The sequence below is a fragment of the Chiloscyllium plagiosum genome, unplaced genomic scaffold (genome assembly GCF_037043375.1).
Source record: "Chiloscyllium plagiosum isolate Xiang-an unplaced genomic scaffold, Cpla_swu_hap1 HiC_scaffold_3, whole genome shotgun sequence".
NCBI lineage: Eukaryota > Metazoa > Chordata > Chondrichthyes > Orectolobiformes > Hemiscylliidae > Chiloscyllium > Chiloscyllium plagiosum.
The window spans coordinates 37,026,621-37,044,072 of NW_028270141.1; the positions used below are offsets into that span (position 1 = coordinate 37,026,621).

Consider the following 17,452-nt stretch of genomic DNA (forward strand, 5'->3'; position numbering starts at 1 on the left):
GTTAAAATTAAGTCCCCAGCATGAAAGTTGAAAGATGCAGGAAACTGAAAATGCAAGGGCTCATTTGAACACACCCATTTTTGTTGGGAAATGGCAGCTGGCTGATTGTGGGGATCTTTCAGGCTATTGTTGTAACTCGTAGGCTATCCACAGCAGAGGAAGTACTGGGCAAGCAGACAGGGAGGGTTTGGTGGTGGGGTTGGAGTTTGCTAGTGAGGAAATATGTTTGCAAGGCTGTTTGAGGAGTGGACTTTCCACATGGGTTATGGAAGAATAGTTCCTCCACAGTAGGTCCCACTAAGTGTGATTTTAATTCACAGATCTTGGGTTCGGCTGGCTTCCCAGTAGTTTTACCTGGCGGGACAACAGGGTGATTACCCCACTTAGGGTCAGACTAAAATTCCAGCAGGATTCTGTGTGCTTCTTGAGCCCTCCTGACTTACATTCATTCTTAAGGCTAGTCTTGAGCTTCAAATGTTCTCAATGAGTAATGTCTTGATATTAATAGCAGCTTCAATTTAACTATTAACCTCCCTCTTCCCCGACAACTAGAGGTAGGGAATAATTAATTACCTTGCTGGTTATGAGCCATAGCTACGTGATTTTCTTAATGAATTCAATATAAAATTAAAGTAACCCTATTACTTTTTATTTTATTTATACCTTGATATCGTTCCCTTAAAGGAATGTGGAGATACACAGTTTAACATAGCAATCAGAAAAATCTCTTCTGCTCCTGTTATAGTGTCAGTCATGATCATGAGGAGGAGGTCTTCAGAGAATATCAAGATCTGTGAATAAACAATGTGACTGCAGTGTGGCAAAATGAATCACTGGCCTTAGTGGTATTATCACTGGACTGTTAATCCAGAGATCCAGATAATATTCCGGGGATCTGGGTTTGAATCCTGCCAGGGCAGGTGATGGAATTTGAATTCCATAAGATATCTGGAATTAAGAATCTAATGATGACAATGTCAGTTGTCAGAAAAAACCCATCTGGCTCACTAATGTCCTTTAGGGAAAGAAACTGGCATCTTTACCTGGTCTGGCCTACATGTGACTCCAGACCGACAGCAATGTGGTTGACTCTAAACTGCCCTATGGGCAGTTAGGGATAGACAGCATCACCTGTGAATGAAAAGAGAAAAAAAAGTTTCTTCCTCAGACATTGCATACTGCAGCTACCCATTACCACCATTATCCCAGAAGGTTCTGTCACTGGACTGTAATCTAGAACCCCAGGCTAATGCTGTCGGGACATAGGATCAAATCCCATCCTGGCAACTGGTCAAATTTCAATTCAGTGAATAATTTCTGAGTTTCCCACATGTCTCAGTAATGATAACTATGAAATCATCAGGACTGTTTTGTGAAAACTCATTTAGTTCACTTATGTCCTTGAGGGAAGGAAATCCACCATCTTTACCTGGACTGACCTACATGTGACTCCTGAACCCAGTAATGTGATGATTTTTACCTTTTCTTGAGGACACTTGGAAATTGGCAGCAAATACTGCTTAGTTAGTCATGCCTACATTTCATGAATTGGAATAATGCCCAACTACCTGAAAAGTCTCCTACATCTAAGGTATGCCCCATTGTCACAGCCAACCTGTCCCATCAAGCACACACAGACACAAAACCTGTCAACCTATTACTCTATCTTAATCTTCCTTTGAACCAACATGTAATAGCAGCTTGTGCCACCTTGCCATCTGCCTTCCTCACAATGCCTGTGTCACCTATCAATTCCTTTCAAAAATACAGAAATTCCAATGAGCAATAAGAAAGAGAAAGAGAAACACACAGATCAGATGTGGTCAAAAGAAGCATCATAGGTACATATTGAGACAGAGGGAACACAACTATTAGTATTTGTATAACAACTTCAGTATAATGAGATGCCCAGATAATATCCTTTCACTTTCCATGGATGATGATAATGGAAAACGTTATTGAATAAATTGCCCAACCTTAAAGAGTTGGAAGCCTGTGTTCCTGAAGACAAAGTCCAGATTTTTGTTAGGAGGGAAAGTAATGTAATTGTCACTGATGGAAGTAGGGCTGATTGTCTCCAGAAGAGGCCCTAATCCCCTAACACCCATGAATCTCAATAGGAGCTGTGAGTGGAAATGACAGTAAATTGAAATCCCACAGTTCCCCTGACTGGGAGGTAGAGACGTACACCTCGATTGGTGCAAATAAAAGGTGATGTTGCTCCATTATTGCATTACTGGCCAAATTCATGTTGTATTTTTAAGTTACTGAATGCAGATCTTTAGCATTATTATCATTTATTTCCCTCATACTGTAATCTAGATCTAGGTTAAAATACCTCAGAACCTGGTGTTTTCTTGCCACAAATGCCACCAGAGGGGATTTAAAGCATTTGACTATCAGCACCATAGGATCTTTTAGATATTATACATCGCCTGTTTTTCTTTTTGGATAATCACATGATGATGATGATGCCTTTTTTGCCTGGATATGTAAATATAACCATCACAGAGGCCAGGCGTGACTGTGGTTACCGTTGTGGTTGTCTTTCAAGGTATGTGAGCTTGTTGCCTCTCGCAAATTACCGTTGAGAAAGTGGTGGTGAGCCACTTTCTTGAACTATGTGATGTAGGTATACCACAGTGCTTTCCAGCATGGTGCTCCAGGTTTTGATTCAGTGACAGTGATGTAACATTGATAGGATGGTGGTAGCTTGAAGAGGAGCTGCAGACAATGCTCCACCCGTGAAGGTGATGTATGTGTTCTCCTTGGTGGTAGAGCTCAGGGTTTGGAAGATGTTCTGAAAGGAACATTGGTGAGTTGCTGCAGTGCATTTTGTAAGTGGCACACATTGCTATTGTTTATGAGTGATGGAGGCAGTTTGAAGTAGTGAATGGATTATTGACCAAGCGGGCTACCTTGCCATGGATGGTGTCAAACTGCTCAAGTCTTATTGGAGTTGCATTCATCCAGACAAATGGTGAGTATTCCAACATCCTCTTGACTTGTCCCTTGTAGGTGATGGACTGGATTTGGGGAGTTACTCACAGCAGGACCCCAAGCCTCTGACCTGCTTTGTAGCTGCAGTATTTAAATGGCTGGGCATGAGGATTGAAAATAGTTAGTCCTTGAAAAGAAAGTACAGTCAGTTCTGCTATAACATGTGTTTCTTCAATGTGAATTGGCTTTTATGCATATGGAATTTTGGATAAGTTCTTTCATGTATTTTAAAAGAATGTATTGTTCCCAAAGTGATACAATGGCAAGTCAGCTCCAAGGGCTAATTGACTTAACATTGTTCGTTGAAAATTTCAAACAGGTCATTGCGATTGTTATGGACATCTTTACTGATGTGGATATCTTCAAGGAGGTGCTGGAGGCTGCTGCCAGAGGAGTTCCAGTCTACATAGTGCTCGATGACTCCAATTTCAAACACTTTACCATGATGTGTGAGAAACAAGGAGTTCAGCTTCAGAGGCTCATGGTAAGGTTTTTTTTGCTTTTCAGACCCCTGGGCTTTTCTCGTCTGAACTGAGTATACACTGGGGTAGAAGTCTGTATTCCCTATCTTTGGCTGCAAATGTGATAAAAGTAGGTGCAAAGCGTGCTTAAAGTAGGACACACAAAGCTGACAAAAAATGTGGGAATTGGGTCCTCTGCTAAATAATCTGTGCAAACTATGGGTCAAACTTTGCACTTCCCACGGGCTGTTTGCCTGATGCCTGAATAAATTTTGTGACAACTGCTGCCTTATCAGCAGGGGCAAATCCAGGGAGTGTGGAATAGCAGGAGAAGGCAATTTTAATGGCTATGATGAGAGAGAGACTGACCCAATGTTTGGCTACTCATTTCGGTGTGGAGCAGGTTAGTGATTTGGGAAGTGATTTACATATATCATGCATTGTAGTCTTAGAACTCTGCAAAGTGAACAAAAAGATGTTTGGATTTAGATGATGAATGATCCGGGCTACTTTGCTTAGCTGGTGCTAAGCTGCTTGACATTTTTTTCCACCAGATTCTTGACTTGGGTTTTATAAGGACCAAGAGGTTATTCATTTAGCACAGAAACGCAGTCCTACTTTTGGTATCCATGATAGATATTTGGATAGCCCAATTGGGGTTGAGTCAACTACGTAGCTCAGTAATGGTGGGGATCTTGGCAGTGGTAAGGACATTGAATATAAATAGAAGTTGGTTTTGCACCCTTGTTGGAGAGGTTCATTTCCTGGCACTAGAAGCGCACATGTTACTTTCCAGTTATCAGCTGAAGCCTAAAGATTGTTCAAGTCTTGCTACATATGGAGTGATGTCCTGTGGCTGAGATAACTGGCCTTCACCATTCACAATTATCTTCTTTTGTGTCAAGTATTAATTCTAACCAGTGAGAGTATTCCCCCAATTCTCAAAGACTTAGTTTTAGTAAAACTCCTCAGTGCTTCAGTTGATTAAAGTCTGCCTTGATGTTAAGAGCAGTCCTACTACCTCATTTCTTGAGAATTCATCTTTTGTGAGCAAGTTTGAACCCCAAGGTTTTAGGGAGGTCTGGAGATTGAGTGGTGTTAAACAAATTAAATGTAAGTGAGCAGCATATAAGAAAGTAACTGTTACTTTATCTGTCAACTACACCCTCCATTAGTTCAGATAATTAAGCATCGACTGATGAACAGAAATTGAATTTTTCCTGCTTTTTGTAAACAGTTTATGTCTGGGAATTTTTGCATATTGTCTGGTCACTGTTGGGCAGTGTTGTACCAGCACTGGAACTGTTTGGCAGCTCATTCCAGGTTAAAAGCCTGCAGCCCAAAAGCTGAGGCTGATTGGATTTGCAATGTTCAATATACCTTGGTGAACCTTGACGTTACGTAGAATGAGTCAAATTAGCTGAAATCTGACATCTTTGATTGTGGGGACTGCTGGGGAGGCCAAGAAAGAATATTCCGTTATGCTTCTGTCTAACGATGTTTGCAAATGCTTCATCTTCATCTTGTGAATTCCATCAGTAAGGAGGGCATATTTAGAGAGCCAAAGCAAAAACAGAAATTGCTGGAGAAACTCAGTAGATACGGCAGCGGATGTGTGAGGGAAAAGGCAGCGTTAACGTACTAGACTTGAAATGTTAACTCTGAATTCTTCCCACAGATGCTACTGGGCCTGCTGAGTTTCTCCAACAACTTCTGTTTTTGTTTCAGATCTCCAGCATCTGCACATCTTTGTTTTACTTGTAATATTTAGAGAGCCTTCTCCTCCCATTTGCTTTTTAACAGTTATTGATTCATGACTGGAGTTGACATGGCTATAGAGCTTTGATCTGATCCATTGATTGTGGAATCAGTGAGCTCTGATTATAATGTGCTGTCTTTTCTTATTAACATGCATGTAGTTCCATATGTCATGTTTTATTCTGCTCAGACGAGCCATGGAAGTGCAGGGAAGGGATATAGATTGAATAATAGTTGTGGAAAAAGCAGACTAGACTCCAAACTTCAATTTGACTTTCAGTGTTTTTGTTAGGTTTTAAATGACAGCATTTATTCAGAATAGAAACAACACTTTCAAGCACCTTTATCATGGATAAGTGAGCAAATTTGTTCCACTGCTCAAATACAATGCATCATATATAGAGAGCAACTGAACAACACCTTCTCTACTGATTGAAATTTGGATTAGTCTGCTAAATATACCTTTCTTCAAATTAAAAGGTGGGGATAATAAGAGCAATCTTAAGTTATGTCTAATCCATTAAATCACAGACTCTGCTCAATTAATCTATGTAAAACACAGCACGACTATTCTAGGAAGATATATAGCAGCAAATCATATGATTTCTGTTTCAAATACTGCAGCTTAGGAGATGGCATTACAAGTAATGAAATTGGTATCAGCCATGGAGAAATTATATCATCAGGGTAATGAACACTGGGCATTTGCTTTCGCCCGGAGTTAATGTTAGCATTTTGTCTGCTGGTTGGTTGGCCGAGGTTTAAGCAGTTTTTAAAGTGTTTTTCCTTTATTTTTTCATGGGATGTGAGCATGGTTGGCAAAGCCAGCATTTGATGCTCATCTCTAATTCCACATGAACCAAGGGGCTTACTAGACCATTTCAGAGTTAGCCACAATGCTATGAATCTGAGGCAGGCTCGACCAGGTAAGGACATTCCATAAAGGACATTGATGAACCTGTTGAGTTTTGGTGACATTCTGGTGATTTCATGGTGGTTACTGCTGCTTGTTCAAGATTTGTTCAAGCATTATTTGATTAATTGAACATAAATGCCCCAACCACTATGGGCATTTGGACTTGAATTTCTGAATTGCTAATGCACTGACATAATCACAATGTTATTGTATATGCAAAAGAAATTCAAATCTAACGTGCACCACTGATGCTGAGCGGTAGGACAGACACAAGCATCAATTATACCACATCCAGATAAAGTGGCAAACCACCAACTTATTCTCCAAACTGGTGGGCACATTATGAAGGCTTATTTTCAGTCAGTGATGATGGGCAATATCAACATGGGCGCTATCTCTGCGGAGATGGGTAGTGATCCTTCATTATCCTCCTGGTGGGTGTCTGTACCATTGGAAAATTGGCAAGATGGTGGGAAGACATTGGCTCCCATTTCTTTATCAAAGGGCTAGGACAATTTAGCTCCATGTTGCTAACTGGCAGAGGTCCTCTTAGCAGCTCTGTGTGATAGCATCCCAAATATAAGTTGCTGCTTTGTAACTGTAATCTACTGGTGATCTTTAGCTTCTATCTTAATCTCTGGAAAGATCATTTTGTTTGCTGAGAATGATCATCTGTACCCTTACTGGTGTGTTGCTGAAAGATGTTCAGGTAACGTTGCCTTTGTGGCTGGAGGGTGAGGGGAAGCAGCAAGAAAAACAGCAAAAAGGACACAGGAACAGTGACCCCAAGAGGGAGGAGGATGGTGCTGGATGATAGTCAAGGAATATGTAATCCAAAGTAACTTTACTTGTGCAAGATGTGAGGTGCCTTTGGTTTGCTGAACGAATTATGGGCAAATTCCTGAGCGATGTGCATGATGGGGAGATCTGTGGCAGAATCAGAGAAGGTGTCTGATGAGGCCCATCTCATCATCAGGAGCATCTTGGGCTATCTCTTCTGTTTGTGACAAGTGACTTGAAAGTTTCTTGCTCTGCAGCAAGGACTTGCCAGTTAAAGCAGATTATTGCTTATTGAATGTTTTGTTAATGGCCCAATTCACGTCCTTGATATTCACCTTTCTATCTTACTAAACAAGTTCTGCATCAAGGAAACTTGACATGGAAGTCAGAGCAGATGCTGACAGAATCAGATTGCCACTTGCTCCAAACGACTTCCATGTTGCACTGAATCAAAGTGCATGATACATAGGAATTAGCTGGTACACAACTCTCATCCACGGGCATTGGCATTTGTCAACTCCTCATGACCGTTGTGGCATCTCTCTAATACACTGGCAGTGCGCTCTGGAAGTACAGTCTTCCACTAGCTTCAAATGGAAAGAACATTGTACACGCACCCAGGTACTGTAGAGGAATCAGAGCAACTCTAAAGCATTCCCCTGTCTACGTGTTGCACCACCCTACCACAGACATTTCTGGACAACTCAATGACATCAAGACTTAAGTCGACCAAAGCTGCAAAAGAATGGGGACGTTGTGGAAAGGCATCGGTAGCACATGTAGCACTGGATAGGCTGCCTTCCTCTTGCTTCTAGGTGATGCAGCAGGTTCTGAGCACTGATCTCCATCACTGAGCTTTGTCTGTGATGACAAAATGAAGCTTGATGCTGTAACAATGACATTCCAGGCTACACAGAGAGCTGAACAACCAGATGTAAGATCAAATCAGTCACACTTACACTCAAGTGCAAAGTGTTTTCACTCCTGCCGCCAACGTCCCTTACATGAGTCTTCTTCCTCTCTCTTATTATCTGTCAGTGTTGTCCCAGGTTTTGTAGTTAGGGATTGAAGGACTCTGCTTGAGACTGCAGCTACGGCCTGTAGATTTGGTTTGGCAGCTGCAGGATTAAATAATTTTGCCAGAATCAAAGTGTGGGAGGCAGGGTGATGGTGGAGGACCCCAGCCACCTTGTCTCCATGTAAGGAAGGGCACACAAAATGTGCATGGTGTTCCCCATCCTTCTGTTGCCATGCATCCTGTTGCCTGAGGACCAATGGGTGAGGCAATGGAGTGCAGGTTTGTGCACCTCTCCAGCAGTCCCTGAGGGTGCTGAACCTGGCTTTCCATGGATGCAACCACTAACCTGTCCATGGAGGAGCTAGACAGTCATATGACTCTCAATGTGTTCCTGCCACTTCTGGGCTATGGCAGGGTGGAGTCATTGCCTCCCGCAGACCTGTCTGCTGCTTCTGTTCCTCCCAGTGAACGTGGAGAAATTCCCTGATTGCCCTCTCCTGCCTGGTCAGTCCTCCAATTGTCAGCAGCTTGAGGTGGTTCTTCCTCAGTTAGCTGCAGAGTGAAATGCTGAGCAGATTGTGCTCCTGAACTTTCCAAACGCGACATTCCCACGAGGTGTCTGTGTCCGAGGGGAGGAGGAGATGGGTACGGGAGGCCTCAGCACTGTCATCCTCATGAGTCAAGGAGGTGGCCATTTCGCCACAGAGCTGGTGGACATCCTAGAGGTAGCTGCAAGACTAAACAGAGAGAAGGCATGGTGGCCAGTGTTTGGAAGTGGTGTGCAATGAATGACTTTGACTTTGACAGGGGGTATATATGAGAGTTGCAGTGGAATGAAAACTGGTACTTACTGAGTTAATGAGGCATGGATATCCTAGCATTCCCATTAGTCCTTTGAGGATAGGATTCTCTCCTTGTATCATGTGCGTGCACGTGCTGCGGGGGTTGGGGGGGTAGGTGAAATGGATGTGGGCAGCACAGTTGTTAATGCTAGTGCAGATGGGGAAAGGTGCTGAGGTGTCCTGGGCTAATGAGTAGGCAGCACAGAGGATGTGCAGGGTTAGTGCTGTGGGAGACTTGGGGGTGGTGGGGGAGAAATGAGAGGAAGTAAGGGAAGATGTTGTAGGCAGCAGTGAGATTGAATACTGGTGGGAGGTGATGCTGTAGTAGAGAGAGAGAGAGAGACTGAGTATCAGGTGATAGAGAGAAGATTGTGGCATTTACCCTGGCACAATGGAGAAGGTCACTGACTTTCTTGAAGCACTGCTCGGCATTCCTCTGGACTGTGGTGACCACATTGACAAGACTGCCAGGATGTAGTGGCATGGCCCCTTCTGCTGGAACTCTGGGAAAAGGTCCATCATGTCCACCAGGACCTTCAGGTCAAAGTCGGAGATTCAGGGCACCATTTTTCCCTTCTCCAATACCTTTTTGAATGAATGTCTGTTATCCAGCAGGGTAGCTTCAGAAATGCAGGTGCTTGTGTACAGTGGCACTAGAGCCAGTGGAGATGCAGGCCTTTCTGAGGCTTTCCATTGAGTGGATGGTCGTTTCAGGAATGATTTATGGTAAAATTGGACTGGAATCCGATGTCATGGATGCCATAGGGAATGGGTACATAGTTAAAGCCGCTCGTTTGCCAAGATACAGTGAGAAACTGGATGGCATGATGGCTCAGTGGTTAGCACTGCTGCCTCATAGGGACCTGGGTTCGATGCCAGCCTTGGGTGACTGTCTGTGTGGAGTTTGCACATTCTCCCCGTATCTGCGTGGGTTTCCTCCGGGTGCTTCGGTTTCCTCCCACAGTCCAAAAATGTGCAGGTCAGGTGAATTGCCCATACTACATTGCCCATAGTTTTCTGGGTTGTGTAGGTGCGTTAGTCAAGGGTAAATGTAGAGTAGTAGTGTAGGGGAATGGGTCTGGGTGGATTATTCTTGGGAAGGTCAGTGTGGACTCATTGGGTCAAATGGCCTGTTTCCACACTGTAGGTATTCTATGAAAATATGTTGGACCTCATAACAGAAGTCCTTCCAAAATACTCAATGCAACTCAGATAGAATCAATAAGATTCAGCCCTGTCACTGAACTAATTGACCAGCATCATTAATGTCAACAGTCCTGACTCATTAAATGAGGAAGATTAGCCTTTCCATTCATTGTTCATGACTCTTGTCAGAAATCTTGACAAAGTCAATCTGCATTGAGAACTACATCTGCATATAAAATGTCACTGAGTGACCTAGATGTGTCTTCTTCTGTCTGGATAGTTTGAAACTAGATGTGCAGTAAAGTCCTCAGCAGGCAATTCCCATGTGTGGTTGGCTGCTCCATCTTTTGCAATAATGAGGGCCTGGTAACTTGCCTCACCAAAGCAAGGAAAAAGGCAACAGGAGCAAGAAAAGGAAAGGAGCTTGAAGAGGAGGAAATAGAACAGATCCAGGGACTACCAATGCCCCTAGTTGGTAGAACTGTCAGAGAGCTCTGTAATATCAATCTCATCTTTAATCAGGACCAGTCACACAATCATTACAAAAACAATGCAACTTGCTTCCTTCAGTCCAATCCTATGATTCTTCTCCTGTATTCACTAAAACATAAACAGTGACACAAAATTCAGAAAACAGATCAAATTTATCAAATAACGGAACGCTCGGTGGCTCAGCGGTTAGCACTGCTGCCTCACAGTGCCAGGGACCAGGATTTGATTCTGCCCATGAGTGACTGTTTGTGTGGAGTTTGCACATTCTCCTCATGTCTGCGTGGGTTTCCGCTGGGTGCTCCGGTTTCCTCCCTCATTCCAAAGTTGTGCAGGTTAGATGGACTGGTAATGCTAAGTTGCCAATAGTGTCCAGGGATGTGTAAGCAAGGTGAATTAGCCATGAGGAAGGCAAGGTTACAGGGATAGGCTAGGGGTAGTGGGACTGGGTGGGAAGCTGTTTGCAGGGTCAGTATGGACTCAATGGGCTGAATGGCCTACTTTCACACAGTAGGGAATCGATGATGAACTATATTTCATCATGATTGAACAATCACTCACACATAAGCCCTAGAGTCCTTTCTTCTATGTTTGTACCCTTGTGGTTCCTGCAATGTTTTTCCCCAATAACTCAAGGTGAGCAGTGAAAAGCTGCTGAGCTGTGGTGGGTACCTTCCATTGAGGCTGTGGTGGGTAATGCCGAGCACCTTGGAGACTAAGCTATAGACTGGTGGACCATGGCATTCTGTACCAGCTGGCTGTTTGGCACTAGCAGGGACACTGGGGGTGTGGGCATCCTGAGAGAGAAAGCTGATTCCTGTCTTACGGAGGCCCAGGCCACTCTCCTCACCCCAGCGTTTTGCGTGTAAACAACAGTAAGGTGTCAATGTGATGTTTCAGAGAGGCTGCCAGCACTGACCCCTACAGCCAAGCTGGCAGCTGCCTGAGTTTCAATGATAGTGATGTGGGCTCCACTGCAATGTGAGCAGAACTAACTATTTGGTCCATGCTGGGTGGATGAGTCCTTTGCTCAGTGCAAAGACTTGACAAGTCGGAGCAGGATTCCTCCATGTTGTGTAATAAAGTATGCAAGCTCACAAGCACACTTTTCTAATGACTGCCCATCAGCATTCTTTTTGTAAGCCCATGGTTTGTAGTATGTGAACATATCCGCGAGTGAGCTGACCCCCACCTTATTGCCCCAGCTGCATGACCACTTGTGGCCAGCAACTCTCCTCTGTTGCCCTCGAGTCTGGGCATCCTGAAGAGCTGATGGGAGTCGACTCCTGTTCTTACTGTTCTTACTGTTCCTATTTTTAACTGAATAAACTTCAGCTGAGAGAGAAAGTTAAAATTGTTGGGAGTGAACAAATGGAAAAATAATATTTTGAGCCATTGATTTGTTTTGTGTTTTCATTTAATTGCTTTTTTGAAATTGCTAAGTTTGACAATATGATTCAGACAGTGGATGGAAGTCATTTTTGATTAGTTTTTGTTCACTCAGTGACCTATTTGAGCCAATGAGTATGATTAACTTAGAACATGTTTATTTAATGCAATGATGACTTTCTGTCCTATAGATAAGAAGTGGCATTGAGATTTAACAATGTGATGCTACCATGTAGAGTTGGTGGGATATTTTAATTAGAGTTATAATCTTGTCTGTTTCCAGATGGATTTCTAATTGACTGTATTAGAACAGCAGCTGCTATAATGTTTGCACTTGAACTCAAAATTGCACAGAATATATTACACAGGGACAAAGAACTTTTGTTCCACCAGCAGCATTTTAATGTTGATACAAGACAGAAACTTTGACAGAATTTCTGGGCTCTTTAAATGTGGAAAGTATATAGTAGGGGAACAAATTCCTCATTTGTACTCCGTTATCAATAACAAAAACTCCTCACCCAGGAAGAGCAGATATAAAATGTTTTTTTCTGTTGTCTTGGCAGTATGTCTTAACTCAAAGGGATGCTGTTCTCTTATAATTGCCATTCTTAAAACTTCCCATTTCTTCTCAATCAATGAATCAATTTTATTGTCCTTCAAACATGTGCTCCGTGGCTTCTAGCTTAACTGCCATTCCTACCACTTTGTATTAAAAAATGGCATTCACAGGATGGCTGGGCTGGCATTTATTCTTCATTGCCCTTGAGAAGATGGTAGTGAAACATGAGACCATGATGCAGAATCAGATTGGGTGGAAATATGTGGATAACAGGGGAAAGAAGTCATGAATGTGAGTCCTCTAGAGGCCACTAAAGAGTTGCCTCACTGTAGGGTACAGTATAGATCAGGAAATAATGGAGTTGTAAGAGGGACGTTACAATTGTCATGGGTAGTTTTAATCTTCACATTAACTGGACAAATCAAATGGGTTTGGGTAATTTAGAACTAAGATTGAAGCATCAGGGATTGCTTCATCTCTGATGTTTCAATCTTATGGTGGCATGGGGGCTCAGTGGTTAGCAATGCTGCCTCACAGCACCAGGGACCCAGGTTCGATTCCAGCCTTGGGTGACTGTCTGTGTGGAGTTTGCATATTCTCCCCGTGTCTGTGTGGGTTTCCTCCGGGTGCTCCGGTTTCCTCCCACAGTCTAAAGATGTGCAGGTTAGGTAAATTGGCTTTCCTAAATAGCCCATAGTGTTCAGAGATGTATAGATTAGGTGCATTAGTCAAGGGAAAATGTAAAAAGTACTAAGGTAGGGGAATGGGTCTGGGTGGGTCGGGGGGGGGGCTTGTTGGGCCTAATGGCTTGTTTCCAGTCTCTAGTGATTATATTCTATGCTTAACCTGAGAACTGACTACTTTAGATCTAGTAATGTATGGTGAGGTAGGATTAATCAAAGATCTTGTAGTTAAGGATCCATTAGGAGGTAGCTGTCACTGCATGGTAGAGTTTCAGATTCAGTTTGAGGGAGAGCAACTTGGGTCTTAGACCTAGTGTCCTGAACTTAAAAAATAATGGAGCAATGACAGAGATATGAAGAAAGAACTGGTTAAAGCAAGCTGGGTATATTGACTAAGGGGAAGGTCAGTGAATGAGCAGTTGCAAACATTTGATATGTTATAATGCTCAGTAAAAATTATTTTGGGCAAGTGAGAAAGCTTGGAAGAAGGATGAACCATCCATAGTAAACAAAGGTTGTTAAGGAGAGTACTTAATTAAAGACTAAGGATTCAAAGTGACAAAAACCAATGGTATGTCAAAGATGGGAGATTTTTAGGAATCAGCATTGAATGAATTAAAAAAGAAATGAACAAAGAGGGAGAAAAGTAGTTATAAAAATAAGTTGGTTAGAAATATAAAAACAGTCCAAGCAGGAGCTTCTACGGGTATAATTGGGATGTTTAAACGTGTAACTTGGAAATTAATAACCAGGACTAGGGAAATGGCTGATAATTTAAACAAAGAATTTTCATTGTTCTTCATGATGGAAGATATTAGAACATTGCAAAAATAACAGAGAAGCAAAGTGCTAATGGAACGAAAAATTTTCGAACAGTCTGTATCAGGAGGGACAAAGTATTTGACAAACTAATGCGACTAAAGGGAAACAAGATGGCCTGCATTCAAGAGTTTTATACAAAGTGACTGCAGTGGTACTGGAGGCATTGGACAAATATTCTAGCGTTCCCTGAATTCCAGAGTGATATAAACCACTACTATGATTCCCCTGTTCTAGAGGGAGGGAGACCGAAAGCAGGAAATTGTGCTTGACTAATCTTCTGGAATTTTTTGAAGATGTAACTATGAAGGTGGAGAAGGGAGAGCCAGTGGACATAGTGTACCTGGACTTTCAGAAAGCCTTTGATAAAGTCCCACATAGGAGATTAGTGAGCAAAATTAGGGCACATGGTATGGGGTCAAAATACTGACTTGGATTGAAAATTGGCTGACTGACAGGAAGCAAAGAGTAGTGATAAACAGGTCCCTTTTGGAATGGCAGGTGGCGACCAATGGGGTACCACAAGGCTCGGTGCCGGGACCACAGCTGTTTACAGTATACATTAATGATATAGATGAAGGTATTAAAATTAATATTAGCGAATTTGCTGATGACACAAAGCTGGGTGGCAGGGTGAAATGTGAGGAGAATGTTAGGAGAATACAGGGTGACTTGAACAGTTAGGTGAGTGGACAGATGCATGGCAGATGCAACTTAATGTGGATAAATGTGTGGTTATCCACTTTGGTGGCAAGAACAGGAAGGCAGTTTACTATTTAAATTGAGTCAAGTTAGGTAAATGGGAAGTACAACGAGATCTAGGTGTTGTTATACATCAGTCAATGAAAGCAAGCATGCAGGTACAGCAGGCAGTGAAGAATACTAATGGCATGCTGGCCTTCATAACAAGAGAAATTGAGTATAGGAGCAAAGAAGTCCTTCTGCAGCTGTACAAGGTCCTGGTGAGACTGCACCTGGAGTATTGTGTGCAGTTCTGGCTTCCAAATTTGAGGAAGGACATTCTAGCTATTGAGGGAGTGCAGCGTAGGTTCACGAGGTCAATTCCTGGAATGGCGGGAGTATAATATGAAGAAAGATTGGAGCAACTGGGCGTGTATACATTTAAGTTTAGAAGGATGAGAGGGGATCTGATCGAGATGCATAAGATTATTAAAGGTTTGGACATTCTGGAGGCAGGTAGCATGTTTCCGCTGATGGGTGAGTCCAGAACCAGTTTAAAAATAAGGAGTAATCAATTTAGAACAGAGTTGAGGAAAAACATCTTCACCCAGAAAGTGGTGGATATATAGAATGCTCTGCCCCAGAAGGCAGTGGAGGCCAAGTCTCTGGATACTTTCAAGAAAGAGATAGATAGAGTTCTTAAAGATAGTGGAATCAAGGGTTATGGGGATAAGGCAGGAACAGTATACTGATTATGGATGATCAGCCATGATCATAATGAATGGTGGTGGTGGCTTGAAGGGTTGAATGGCCTACTCCTGCATCTATTATGTATTGAAACTATAAGCCACTTAGCCTAATGCATGCCATTAGGAAAATGCTACAACCCATTTATAAGGGAGAAATAGCGGGGAGAATAGAAATATGATTGATATGGTTCTGTGAGAGGAAAATTATGTTTGACAAATTCATTAGACTTTGGAGAATATAACAAGCAGAGCTGATAAAGGGGGCTAGTAGATGTACTGTATTTGGATTTCCAGCAGGTATTTAGCAAGATGCCACATAAAAGGTTATTGCATATAATTTGTAAATAATGAAGTGCCACAAAAATCAGTCCCATGGCCTCAATTATTTACTACTGTATTAATGACTTTCAGGAAAGGGCAGACTGTAATTTACGCAAGAAAAACAGAAGTTGCTGGAAAAACTGAGCAGGTCAAGAGAAATCAGAGTTAATGTTTCAGGTTCCAATGATCCTTTCCCAGTTCCGAAGATGTTGCTGCAAGACCTGTTGAGTTTTTCCAGCAATTTCTTTTTTTTTGTTTCTGATTTCCAGCATCTGCGGTTCTTTTGGGTTTTTTTTGTAATGTATGCCAGTTTGTTGATAATACAAAAATAGGAGGGGTTGTTGCATGAATGATAAAAGCACACAGTATCTGCAAGGAGATAAAGGTAAGTTCAGTGAGAGAAAAAGAAATTGGGAGATGGATCCTTAATGTAAACAAGTGAGAGTTGTCATATATACAGAGAGATATTCCAAAAAATGTGTGACACACAGGCAATTTGGGTGTTCTTGTGCACAAGAAGCAAAAGGTTAGCTTGTAGATGTAGCAAGTAATTAAGAAGGCAAATGGATTTTGGCCTTTATTGGTAGTGGTTTGGAGTTTAAATATAGTGACGTATTGTTACAAATTGTACAAGTTAAGTTGCATCTGGTGTACTGTGTGAAGTTCTGGTCCCCATATTAGAGAAAGAATATTCAAAAGCAATTCACTAGGCTAATTTCTGGGTTAAAGGGATTGACTTATGAAGAATAGTCATCCAGGTTAAATCTTCATTCATTTGAATTTAGAAGAATGAGGAGTGATATTATTGAAATATAAAAGATTCTGAGGGGCCATGACTGGTAGACGATGATTAGATTAGATTACACTACAGTGTGGAAACAGGCCCTTCGGCCCAACAAGTCCACACCGACCCGCCGAAGCGAAACCCACCCATACCCCTACATTTACCCCTTACCTAACACTACGGGCAATTTAGCATGGCCAATTCACCTGACCCTGCACATCTTTTTTGGACTGTGGGAGGAAACCGGAGCACCCGGAGGAAACCCACGCAGACACGGGGAGAACGTGCAAACTCCACACAGTCAGTCGCCTGAGGCGGGAATTGAACCTGGGTCTCAGGCGCTGTGAGGCAGCAGTGCTAACCACTGTGCCACCGTGCCGCCCACTGCTAACCACTGTGCCACCGTGCCGCCCACCGTGCCGCCCACGATGAGCAGATGTTTCTACGAGTGAGGGAATCTCAAACTAGGGGACAGCTACTGAATAAGGGGACACTCTTTAGACATGAGATGCAAAGGGATTTCTTCACTCAGATGGTGGTGAATGTCTGGAATGTGGCAATATTTAAAGAAAAGGCAGATGGACATTTGAAATATCAGTGAATTGAGGGCTATGAAAACCTGGCATGACAGAGTTCAGGCTGGGGGCCCACTCCCACTCCTATTTATTAAATTTTTTATGTTCTTACAAAACTGTAGCAGATTTTCAATCTGCTCCACAAAGATTTGAATTATATTTTTTCTTTGACATTTAGTTCACCAAAACAAAATCCAGTACTTAGTTTGGTTCTTGGGACAAATGGGCCATCAAAAAAGTGAGTATAAGGTAAATATCATGAAGTTCTGCTTAAAACAAAACATGAATCAGAGATGGCCTGTAGTAAGTCAGCTTCAGTCCAGTACGTACACATTTTGCAGGCATACTCAGACAGTGATATACCATTGAAACAAAAATATAAGGTTTGATTTTACGGGGCATGGGTGTCACTGGCTAGGCCAGCATTTATTGCCCATCCCTAATTGATCAGAGGGCACTTAAGAGTCAAGCATAATGTT

At 42.5% G+C, this 17,452-nt stretch overlaps 1 protein-coding gene across 3 annotated transcripts in view; it reads left to right on the forward strand.

Annotated features, from left to right (window-relative positions):
• sack1b (scaffolding CK1 anchoring protein B) overlaps positions 1-17,452 on the forward strand; it is a 40,854-nt gene that overhangs the window by 2,776 nt on the left and 20,626 nt on the right. For all 3 annotated transcript variants that reach the window (XM_043679355.2, XM_043679363.2, XM_043679374.2), the window contains exon 3: positions 3,320-3,484. In XM_043679355.2, the coding sequence (XP_043535290.2) occupies positions 3,320-3,484 (165 nt within the window). The remainder of the gene's footprint in view (positions 1-3,319; positions 3,485-17,452) is intronic.